The 12,424-nt window shown below is 41.1% G+C and overlaps 1 protein-coding gene across 7 annotated transcripts in view; it reads left to right on the forward strand.

The window, feature by feature from the left end:
- Positions 1-63: 63 nt before the first annotated feature.
- The window catches only part of RAPGEF2 (Rap guanine nucleotide exchange factor 2), a 184,879-nt gene continuing 172,518 nt past the window's right edge, over positions 64-12,424 (forward strand). For all 7 annotated transcript variants that reach the window (XM_074541181.1, XM_005486312.4, XM_005486314.4 and 4 more), the window contains exon 1: positions 64-197. In XM_074541181.1, the coding sequence (XP_074397282.1) occupies positions 129-197 (69 nt within the window). In that variant the 5' untranslated portion in view covers positions 64-128. The remainder of the gene's footprint in view (positions 198-12,424) is intronic.

A 12,424-nucleotide genomic window follows, 5' to 3' on the forward strand; every position in this document is an offset into this window, starting at 1 on the left:
TGCTGAGCCCGCGCTGCCTGCGCGCCGCCGCCGCCTCGCCGCTCGCCCCGCGCTCCGGCCGCGCAGCGCCAGGCCGCGGCCGCCCTCCCCTGCGCCTCCCGGGCGGCGGCGGGAGGCAGCCGGGAGCGATGGCGTCCTACGTGGATAACAGCTTCCGCCAGGCGGTGATGAAGAACCCGGCGGAGCGGAGCCCCCAGGTGAGCGCCCCTCGTCCCGGACGCCGCTGCCCCCGGCCGGGCAGCCCCGAGCCCCGCGGGCAGCGCTGAGCCCCGCCAGCCCAGCCGAACTCCCGGCGCTGAGTGCCCGGCCGGCGGCTCCCGGGAAGGGAGGGCGCGCATTAACGCGACAACTTTCCTCCCGCTCCCTGATTTTGGGGGAAGGAGAGGGAGAAACGCCAGCTGGGTTTGTTTTGGAGGTTGCTTCCGGTAAAAAGAAAATGAACTTAGAGTATAATTTTTTTGATGGTGTGTTTTTTCTTTTTTTCTCTTTCTTTCTTTCTTTTTTTTTTTTTTTTTTTTTTTTTTTTTTTTTTTTTTTTTTTTTCCTCCCTCTGTGTGCGAGTGTGTTTTGTTATTGCCCCGGAGTACGGGTGGCTCAGGATTTGAATTCAATCCGTACTTTTACATAGCTGGCTGGAGCTGGCAGCGCTGTTTCATAATGTAGGGGCTGAGGTCAGTGGTATTCTTGGCAAGTCCTTGCTCTCCAAAGTAGGGTGAAATCCTTACACAATGGCACCAGGCAGGAATTTTTTAGATACCTGCGCCGTGCTCCTGGAGCCCTCTTTATCAGAGAAGTGTGTGAGTCGAAGCCGTTGGTAAGCGCAGTTGCGCTCAGAGAGGCTGAGAAAGGTTAAGCTGGGGACTGGAGTGCGTACAGAAACATTTTGACTTAACATGACCTGAAAAACAACCAAACTGAATGAGTTCCTTCTGCTCCCGAGCGGTTGCTGCAGTGGCTGTTGCTGCCAACTGTCTAAAGACTAATAAGCTTTACACTGATCCCCACATCAAGCCGCGGTTCAATAGCTAATGATACAAGGAGTTACTTTGCTTGGAGTTGTAATGCCGTCTGTCCTATTTTCTAAAGGCTTGTCCTGCTCTCTGAGCAGTCCCTGTATTCGGGTTTTGGGGAAGAGATGCTGTTACTGATTGTTTTGGCAGGCGTCTGACTGGCTGGTGATGATTTTAAATTGGGGCAAAAAGGAAACCTTGACTTTTGCTCAGTGCCCATAAGTCATTCCTCCTACTATAGATACGTCATTGTGGTAATGTTATTTTTATCCCCATGTTCATGGAATATGTGTCAGAAAATAAAACTTCTCATGGAAAAACATACTGGCTGCATAGGCATCGTATGTGGCATGCTTTTTTGGCAACTGTATTTTTTTTTCTTTTATATAAAAAAGGAAGCTGCTTCTGGAACATATTTTTGTGGTGCTAAACTTGTTTCTCTGTCCTTGTTTGACCTTTTCCAAATGTCTGTTTGCCTTCAGTGCTGGACCCAGCCCTTCAGTGTGTTGTGAAAGCTGAAGGAGGCTGAGTGCTCTGTCCTGGAGAAGACACTCTCTGCAAACTTGCAGCGAGGTCACTTGGATTGGCAGAGGCACAGATTTCAGCTGGGGGGTGCCTGCCAGCCATGTCCAGCCTTGGGACGTGGTTATGGAAGCCTGGTGGGGTGCTCAGCAGGAGAGATGCAGGCAGATGCTCAGGAAGCACTCGGTCAGGCTGTGGGGCCACCAGGCTGGGCTTGGGGCACGATGCATTCCCTGTGGTATGGGCTGTGCCATGTGAACTGCTAAACTTTCCCTTGTCCTTGCCAGTTGGCCTTGCTGTCTAGAAGGGATAATAGGGAAGCACAGAAAGGCAGAAAGTAAGAAATGACGCAGTGAAGAATCCAGCCTGAGTGCAGGGATAAAGCCCAGTGAAGGGCACGGAGCGGAGAGCTAAATTGGGAACACCAGGGCTGCATTAGTGCTGTGAAACTTCCCGAATCAGCACGCTGGCAGCCTGCTGTGGCAATCACCACAGGAAAAGAAACCCACCCTTAAATCTATGAAATTGACACTGGCCCAAAATAACCCACAAACAAGACCAAGTATGTGGGAAATCTAATGTGTTCTTAGCACTGGAAATACTTGAAACTGGTGGTGCTCTCCTGTTGCTGCTGAGGAGACTGGGCTTGCAGCAGAAAACTTGGTTGGTGTTTTTGCAAGTGGTCCATGTTGAATTGTGTGTGTTAGTTTTCTGCTGTTGGTTCTCTGTTTGATTTTATTTTACAACAGTATTGGAATTTGAAAGAAATGTGCTTATGCACATCATCTTTCATCATTACGTAAAAAGGAAAAAAAATACATAGAGAGGTACAAAGACCTTGTTTTTCCTTCTTCCCTTAAAGTAACTTATTGTTTCTTTACTTGTATTTTCCTGTCCTTGCTATGCTATCTCTAAAAGATAGCTACTTAATTTTGACTTTTGGGAAGTCATGAGGCTTTTTTAAAGTCAAGGGAGGGTTGAAAAGAGAAAATATATTTATCATATTTGTATCAGTGCAGGAAATAGCAAGAGAAGTATGTTAGTAGCATATTTGCTTCTTACTTATGTTAACAAATTCTTTGGGGCTCAGCTTCTCCCAAACCATGATGAGGTAAATATCTGTTTGACGTTACTATTCACCCTGGACTGTCAGGGTGCAAATTTGGCACCATGCCTTCACTGCAGGCTCAGAGGACAGGAGTGACAGAATGATAGCCAGTATGTACAACTTGCAGAAGTAGGTCTGATAAACATTGTTGGGAAAGGCAAACTTGACTTGGCTTGAACTTTTGTAGTGCAGAAATATCTTGGTAATTTTGGATTGAACTGATTTTTTTTTTCTTTGAGCTAAACAATATATTCTGCAATTGCTTTTGTAAATTTATAACTTTATATCTCTTTGGTATATCCTCCTTTACACAATGTTTCTGAATCACAACTCAATATTGTGTTGGCTAAAGAAAGTGAAAAATAAAAGAAAAGGAGATATATATGTGGCCTGTACTTTAGCATGCCTGTTCTGTAACTCTTCTCTTTAATTGATGTATTAAACTATTCATTTTCTCTTTGAAGACGTGAACTAGGAAGTTAATTTAACTACTTTGGGGAATCTAACTTTTAAATGTTCATAAATTACAAATGGTTTTATGCCCTTGAGCTGTGAGTAATCGAGATCTGTTTTTTTTCTCTCCTAATGTACTCTTGCATGGACTGTTACAGCTTTAAGTCTTTACAAAACAAATTCTTTATGGCATCATAGGCCATTTCAGAAAGCATGCAGTTTTACACTGGTGTAGCTTGCTTGAAAAAATAGGGCTGCTTTTGTTTTCAAACAAGAGAAGCTGAACCCTAATCTTTCTTTATCCTGACAACTCATTTGCATGGCATGGTATGTGAATAGCTGGTTGCTTCAGAAACTCTGCATACTGTTCACTGTTTTCATGCCATGTGGTGACGTCTGCAGGAAGAAATTTTTTGAATGCGTGCCTTATATATGTTAGATGCCTAAGGTTTGCTTCTGGAAGCTGCTGGTGTGGTACATGAAGGCAGTTCAGCGCAGCAGTGACGAGGAGCAGAGATGTGACAGCATCGCACCAGCTCTTCAGGGTGGAGGGGAGAACTGGACAGTGGCCCTCAGTTTGATACTAATGAGTCATTTAATGTCAGAAGACATCTAAACAGGATGCTCTTGTAGAGCAGATATTCCCTTCTTGAACACTTGAGAGGAAAAAATGGTTTAATTATAGGATGTACCTATGCTTTTTCCAAATAAACTTTCAGCTTGTTCCCCAATTGTGTTATTTTTATATTTGTAACCAGTGATAGCATGATTGTGTGCAATCTTCAGATAAGCCAGAAATGAACACTTCCTTCTTGCTACAGTGATCTCTTAAAAAAAATACAAGGCTGTGTATTTTAATGGGATCAGAGGAACTAAGCGTTTTATATGTGAGTCTAGCAAAAGAATATTTAGTCTTTAAATTCAGGCTGATTATGTGTCTGTATATCAAATACACTAGAAGACTAAAATGATCTTTTTCAAAAGAGCTTATTTGGGATTTCTTACCTTTGAAAAACAAAAATGTTTTGGAGCTTGAGTTGTGCTTTCAGATTTTCTTCACTGTCTGCATGCTACTGTGTTGCCGTATTTTTGAGGTGAGCATTTACAGAGGAGGGTAACCCCTGTTATCAGGCTGCTAACAGCAGTACAATGCTGGGAACTGATTCTGTTGCTAAACTCCCCTGCTGGCTCTTGGTAGCCCAGAGAAGTGAAGGGCTGTGGCAGCTGATGCCTGGTGTTTGGATGTATTGCATCGATATGGTGGCCTTTCCATGGTGCATCTCAGGGCTTTGTTATGTGGTTATTCAGGAGCAGCCTTACTTTGCAAGGTTGGACGTTCTGTTTCTTTCTGGAGAGCACATTTGGCCAACAAAATTAGATTCCTAACTGTGCTTTCCCATGGTGGTGGTCAGGCTTTCTGCTGGCTGCAGTGACTAATTCTGAAGTGGGCTCATGAGCCTGTTATGTTTTGTGTTAGCATTGGACCATTGTTAGTAATGCAGCTTAATAAAGAAAGGTTGTTGCTGGTTCCTGCTCTGGGCTCCTTTCTTGCTCAGCAGTGGGCTTCAAGTAGAATTGCCATCATAAAGTCAGCTGTAAGGGTAGCTGGTCTGAACTAAAAAAAAAAAACCCAACAAACCTCTAGATGCTGTAGGGTTTTGGAAACTTGTTCAAAATAGTTAACATACCCTGAATGTGTCTGAAAAACTGCAGGTTAGGTGATATATTGTGGTGGCTCTTGGGCTGTAGGTAGGGGAGGTGAATACAGATGAAACAAGTTACTATAGGCTCATGTATGTAGAGACCTTTAACCATGGGGATTTTTCCTGCTGTGTTTCAGCACTAAACTGGCAGCATAAAAACCAAAACTGCTATTGGGAAAAAGTGAGACCTTTACCTGACAAGGCAAACAATGTATTTGTTTAGTACAGAAATAATGTATTTTGGAAGTAAGTGTACTTTTTTTTTCCTCTTAATATTTTTCTCAAGCTAGTATTACTATACAGCATTATTTCATGCCCAACAAACTTACTTGTATGAATATATCTTTTTATGGCTGATAAGTAAAGCTGAAAATCCTTGCATAGCTCAGATTTTCTTGTGAACTCTTTAATCTCAGTCTGGTGAAACAGCCCTGGAATGTTTGTTTGATTCTGAACTTGCAGTGTCAATTTTCATGTAATTTTCAAAACTAAGGGTATGTACTGCAATGGACTGCTTAGTATCCTGTTTGTTTTGAATGCTTATTTCCCAGTCTTTCTAATGGGGTGTGTGTGTATTTTCCCATAGCCATTCATATCTTCATGGCCAAAAGCTTTGAGAATGGCAAGAGTATTGACTTTTTAATTTCTTTTGCAGTACTTCTGCCCTGTCACAGGGCTAGTACTTTGTGCATGAATAGATTTCCATATCTTTTAATGATACAAGTTTTGCCAACACTTGCAAAGAGCTTGGTATGATCAGGAAGCCTTCAGCTATAGCACAGAAATATGAGTGGAAGCCTTATCCTACCCACTTGTGTGCTTTCTCATTGCATCAGGAGATTGCAGCTCGGTTGGCTGTCCGTATCCGAGCCGGTTTGAAACTGGGAAAGTGAGGGTTTAACTGCAGTGCCGATAAGCTCTGTGTAATTTCCTACTTGATTAATTATCTGTTTGGTAGAGTTTGCTTTTGATTTCTGCCCTGCAGTGGCTGAAGAAGTGTTTGCCCTGGGTTTGGGCTGAGTATCTTCCTGTGACCATGTTTTTCTCAGCCTTTGTGGACACAGTCTCTTTCCTGCACTTAAAAACTGGGAGCTTTTCTGTGGCATTCTTGCCTAGGAAATGTACTGAAGTGAGCGGTGCTGGGCCAAAAGCCCAGGGATCTTCTACTCAGTCCAAGCTTGTTTTGTCCACTTGCTTCCTGAGGTGCTGTTCAGACATCAGAGCGCGTGTCTGTGCCCTCTGTGATGCCAAAGGACCAGGATGCTCCCACCCATCCTCACCCACCCCGCTGGTGTGGGGTGTAGCCCGTGGTGCTGCAGGAAAAGCTTTGGTGGAGGAGGATTATGCTAAAGCAAGACTGCTTGCTGTGGATAGGCTTGCTCTTCTGCCAGAACTAGTAATGAGCAAAATCGTCTGCTGGGCTTCTGAGACCAAAAGGACTGAAAGCTCTTTCATGTCTTGGGTGTAAAAGTGTAGGTCAGCAAAAGTAAAAGACATACAAGCATTTTCCCAAGATCATGTTTTTTCTTTAGTAGGAGGTTGGAGTCTCCTGTGCATTATCTGTGTTTATTCATGGAGAACCCTTGGTACCTGAGGGGGAAAAAAAAAAAGATGATTTAAGTGTAACCTCTAAAGATGATTCATTAATTTTACACTTATTACAATATCCCTTAGCTAAGGTTTTTTTGATAAATAATTGTTTCTTGACATCCATTGTTTTAAAAGCCTGTATGTGCAAAAGTTTTTAAAAGTCTATGCTTATGCAAATTACTGAGTAGTAACTACTAGCAGTAGCTATTCATTCTGTTGAACTACTGATCTGATTTTAATATTTTTTTTCTCTAAATCAGAATGTTGCTACTTAATCTGTTAGCATGTTTCAAGAATGACTATATGTACACTGAACAGTCATTGTAAGAACTTTGACTTCCTCATTGAGGGTTTTTTGTATCCTCATGAGAAAATATATTTTGGCTTGTGTTTTGGGAACTTTCCCACAGTAGGAGATCTAATTTTTGCGAGGTATTGTTTGGGAATTCAAAAGGAGCCCTGGCAGAAAGATAGCTCTACAAAGATGCTTTGTGAGGGGCAGCTGAGCCTGCGCGCCTTGTTTGCTGCAGCCAGTGTGGAGATTTAATTTGCTGGGTATATTTTGCATGAAGGGGTGTATTTGAATTAGTCTCAAAATGGAAGTGGTGCTCTGCTTCCCTTTTTCTGAAGTTGGTGAAGTTGACCACTTTTCTTGAAAAGGGAGAGAGAGGAGCCCTACTGCAGTGCTTTTCTTACAGCTTTGTTTGCAGTTAAAATTAGCTATTTGTTCTCTCTGGGTATCTCTGTTACGCCCATAGAGCTGTAGATGTGTTTCTTTGTGTGTGTCTGTCTTGTCTGACCTGAATAAGAGTGATTAAATATTTGATTTAGAGCAGTTCTAAGGAATTCTAGTCAACAGTAAAGGTCAGCATGTATATCATTACCTGAGCAAAACACTAAAGGAATAAAAAAAAAAATTAAAATATTTAAATGCTTTTAGCGGGGGGGGGGGGGGGGGGAAAAGGCATCAGTGGGCTTTTCAGCCCTGATAAAAATTAAAGGAATATTCTGATATTAATATTTCTGTGGACAGCATGATTTTCCAATTTTTTTCTTATTTGTGTGTATTCTGATAAACATGAACAACACAATGAAACAGCATCTGGTTTCAGTGTAAATTACCTGGGAATGTGTATTAAGTTTCATGGAAGACATATTCGTGGAGCATGTCTGTTGTTGACTGTCTTTACTGGGCTGTTTGTTTCTGTTTGCTTGCTTTTTTGTATGTCTTAAATTTAAAATAAACTTTGCTTAATAAAAATATTTATTATGTAGTAGTTTTGGGTTTCTAAATGGGAGGGTGTTTCCTGTTACCTGAATTGTTTCCTTAGTAGTTTGTTGTTTTGTTTTTTAGTTTATATTTGCAGTTCTTTATTGTTAGGAATAATGGTCTCCCATCTTTATTTTGCTTTTACTGTAGTTGGGAAAAAATATTGGTATAGCCTTTTCTATCTGAAATTAGTCATTCACACTTTTTGCCCTGTTACACAAAAAACAACTCAAACCTTAGAGAGGTGAGAAAGAGTGTTACACAAATGTGGTTTGTAAGCAGTCGATGGGAAAACAAGGCCGTACCACCAATATCTGCTTGAGGTTTTGACTTGCTGAAACCAAAGGCTGACTCTTTTGTGGTTCATAGTATTTCTTTAGCAGCAGAGCTAGTTGCAGTGGGTTGATGCTGGCGGGATGCCAGGCACCCACCAAAGCTGCTCACTCACTGTGTTTTCCGTGCTGATGTTCTCTCCTGCCTCATTCCTGCCCGTCCAGCTGTTTGTGAGGCTGCAAAAATAACAGGATAAGTGATACAGTCTTGTTAGCTGAACAGAAGGAAAGGACTTTACTTTTGAGAAATTGTGTAGTAGGGTTTTTATTTTCTAAAATTTAAGTGACTCAGTCTGGTTTAGATTGTGGCTTCAAATGTTTGTGTCGGTGCAGCTGAAGGTGTGAAGACCTATGATACAAGAGATTGAAAAGAAATGCTTATGGTTGTGTGTAGGAACCTCTGAAATACCTTAACCTCTCCCAGAGAGTATATGGTGCTCCATTTTCAAACACTGTTTATAAGTATAAAAAAAACTCAACTGGATGTAATGCTATGACATTATTTATTCTTGATGTATTTTCTCTTGATGAGATTTTTTTTTTTTTAAACTTAAGGGGCACCTTTGCATTCACTGAATTGGGTGAGGGAGATGCTAAGGCTCGGGGCTTGGGTTTTTGTGATATATTGTTATACTGAATCTTGTCTGTATTTACAGAATATATATACAGTAAAGTGTATATACTGAATCTTATCTGTATTGGTTTGTTGTATAGTATTTGAAAATTGGGTGCTCCTGGGCTCTCTTCCTGGGGGCAAAACAAAGAAATGATGCTTAATTTTGTTGGCATGCAAGTTAAAAGGCGTATACATTTTTCCATTTGGTGTGTGAAATCTATTGGGACGTACCTAAAATATGTACCCTCCATTGTTTTTGTTTTGACTTTGAGGTAAGTGCTTCATCTTGTCAGGAAACCATTCCCTTGCCCGCCCAGAACGTTTCCTCAAAATACATGACCTTGCAGAAATCAGTCACACATTGCATTATGTGAGTAGCCAGCACTCGTTTGAATGGTTCTGCAGAGTTTTGCTGTTTGTCAAAAGATGTGTCTGAATACACAGCATCCATGGTAGTAAATATTTAGATGCATTTTGAACTGAGAGAGAGAGGCTTGTCTGTGCAGTATTACAGACTTCTTTTGTCCCTTGCCAGTGGTGCTGTGGGTGTTCAAAGTGAATTCTCTCACCAGTGCTGTAGGACAGGCAGGCGCTGCCAGAACACAGCATCCCATTGCTGACTTCTATTTGTGCAGTAGCTCAGGCAGTTTTTCAAAGTGCCATAGCTATAGTAACAAAAAAAGACGGACTTTGGTTTAAATAGTTACATCAATATTTCAAAGTTCTGGCATTTTATTGTGTTCGTGTGTGATGGTGCTTTGTGCTGAAATAGCTTTGAACTTTATCTATTAACTGTGAAATTAAAATGTATTTGTTCTTGTATCTGTTCTTATGCTGTTGTAGTTGTTTTTATACCTGGATCTCAACCTATGGTCTTTACCTTTTGTGCCTCCAATTCCCCTTTCCATCCTGCTGCAGAGAAGGGAAGGGGACAGTGAGTAAGCACCATGTGCTTTGGAATGTTTCTGTAAGAGCACTAAATTGGGGAATACTGTTCCTAAACCACAGCGGGAGTTCTCCCTGTGGAATTCTTCTTCACCTCTGGAGGAACTGCAGTCTCCAAAAAGAGTCAAAAACTGGAAATAAAAAGCAAGTTCTGGATGCTGCTGAAGCAGAATATATGCAAAGGTGTGTAACATGGTTGGGCTCTTATCCCAGTTGCTAAATTCATAACAAGATGCCGAAAGCTGAAGTGCTGTAGTTGATCACAACACATTTGTTGATTTCCTGTTGAGGGTGGCTAATAACCAGCAGTTTCACCAATGAAGGCAGTAAGTGACCCATCAATTGAAGTTATATTATCTTAAGAAAAACAATAAATGAGGGGTTAGTTCATAGATGATACTCTATCTTGAGTATGAAACAAGAAAATAAGATTTTGCACTGGTTCATGATGTTCAGGTGGTATCTCTCTATAGATTTGATTAGTGCAGTAACTAAGTAGCTTGCATGTATTCAGTGCTGAGGAGCTGGTGAGCAGATGGTAAACGCTCCCAGTGAGAAAGTTTTCTCTCTGAGTTACAGGAAAGTAGTTGTGAGGGTCTCAGTCTGAGCTGCATTTTGTCTTCTCGGTTGATCCTGTGGTACACATGGCTGCATAGTGCACCACATTTGTTGGGGGTCTTCAGTGGATTTGTTACAAATTTGTACAAAGCAGAAAAGGTCAGATCTCTGTGTGAATGGCCCGCAGTGGTCTGAGCTGGAGACTGAAGCATTTCATGTGTGCCATGGGTATGGAAACACGAGGGGCTCCGCCAGCTACATGCTGACCAGGAGCTGGCGCTTGCTGGAACGAGGGTAATTGAGTTTCTGTCCTTGCCATGGCTTCTTCCTTAGTGCTGAAAGCTGCTAATTAGCACCAATGCCTTGTTTTAATTCAAGATGACTTCGCTGGAAGATGCCAGCTCCTTGGTCGTAGGCCACTGAACAACTATCAGATGGCAGCACAATTCCAGCTCAGCTGTTAAAAATGGCTTGAGGTAACAGTGCCAAGGGAAGGGTGAGAGTTTTTTAGCTCTGTTGTAGGTGTTTGCCAAGGTGGAAGAGAGGAGGATATTCCGTATCTGCTGTATTTTAGACAGCCATTTATTTTGGTGCTATTAGCTTGTATTTTATCAGGCTGATTATTGATAGATAGCTGGTCTCTACTTGTCCTACATCCTCTTTAAGAGTCTTGTTCAACTCTTTAATTTAAGATGACTTTTAGGGGAATATCACTTTCATAGCTGAGAAACTTCTAGACTACAGGCTATTGCTGGAAAACATGATCAATGCAATGCATGGCACAAAGCGGTAAAAATGCTCTGTTAGCTTTGAAAAACAGTTCTAAGAACCCAAAACAAAGAAAATTGAATTTTGGGATAGGATACTTCATTTTGAAGTAGGTTTCTGAATGCCCAGGCAAAGTATGAGTCCTTCTCCCTTCTTGTAGTCATTCTTTGTACCTAGCCTTGTGCTATTATTTAACCTCTGTCTTATTAATTTGATGTCCTGTAGTTTCTCCCGTTCTAAACCCCTATTGTAGTTATTTTTGAATTTTGTGCCTTAGTCGTTACTTCAGGTATTTTTCTTACTTGGTGAGCACTTAGAACGGGGTGATTTGGCTAATAATTTATTTCACATTTATTTATTTCTGAGTGAGAAAGAAACTCTCCTTTATTTATAAATTGCAATACAGTGTACCTTATAAAGGTTATTTTTCAATTCTGAAACAAAATATAAAAATACTTTGAGTTTGTCATCATCGGAATTGTCATATGTCAGATTTCTACCAGGTTTGATAAGCAAACATTGCTGTTTGACGTCTAATGTTCTTATGTGAATGAATATTTTATGTGAATTTAAAAGTGAAGAGAAAATAATGGCACTTTCTTACAATCCATCTTGGCTTTGATAGTGAACGAACATTTAGCGATGACGAAAGTAACGTGGTTTATGGTGACACAACCTGCATAAATCCAGTTGGATTTGCTGTTGACATTGGCCCACGTTCCAGCAGGCGAGTTGCCTTACATTTCTTTTGAACAAAGGAGGTCTGTCTGAAACAGGTGCTCTAATGGTTACCCTGGCCTTCATAAATAGCTTCTAGGTGAAGTATTACTTCTGTTAACCATGAGTAACTTCACAAGGCACCTTGGTTTACTGCATGAGGTTTCCATTTTATATTAAAAAAAACCCTCACAGCCACAGCTCCGTGGTGTTTGATGCCTCATAAGGCGCTGTTTATTTTTAGAGCATGCTTATCGCAATTTGTCAGCCAAATATTGGCCTGTCCCCTCTGCTATTAGATAGCTGCTGAAATGCCATTCTCAAGATAATTTTACCTACCCTGGTTGTTCCAGGGTAATCTTAGTTTCTAAAAGAAATAATCTAAAACTTGCCAACTCTGCAGAACACATAAAATAGTAGAAGACGGGCTTATTAAGTTTTGCAACCATATCATAATGTGTTAAATTTAATGTGACAAAATGGTTTTGAGAGTTCTGTGGTAAGTTGCCTGAGTGTGTTGAAAAGTCTGAATGTTACTTATGAACACTAGTGAAAAATATTTCTAAATTGGTTGTAAAATGAGCCAGGAGATAATGAAGAAATAGCTGGGCCAGTCTCCAGGCTGGTAAGACATGGCTACTTGCACGCTGTGCATTGCTTTAGGAAAACTGTGTCACAGCTTCTTTTAAGGAGAAAGGAAAGTTCTGCTTTAAACAAATGACATTTGATATCTTCCTTGATTTCTTTTCCTGTTTCTTCTATTTATAGATGTCTTCAGTTTGGGATTTATCTGAAAGCTAAGGTCAGGAAGCGCCTTCCTCCAAAAATGCTA

This window comes from Zonotrichia albicollis, chromosome 5, assembly GCF_047830755.1.
Source record: "Zonotrichia albicollis isolate bZonAlb1 chromosome 5, bZonAlb1.hap1, whole genome shotgun sequence".
NCBI classification, from domain to species: Eukaryota; Metazoa; Chordata; class Aves; order Passeriformes; family Passerellidae; genus Zonotrichia; species Zonotrichia albicollis.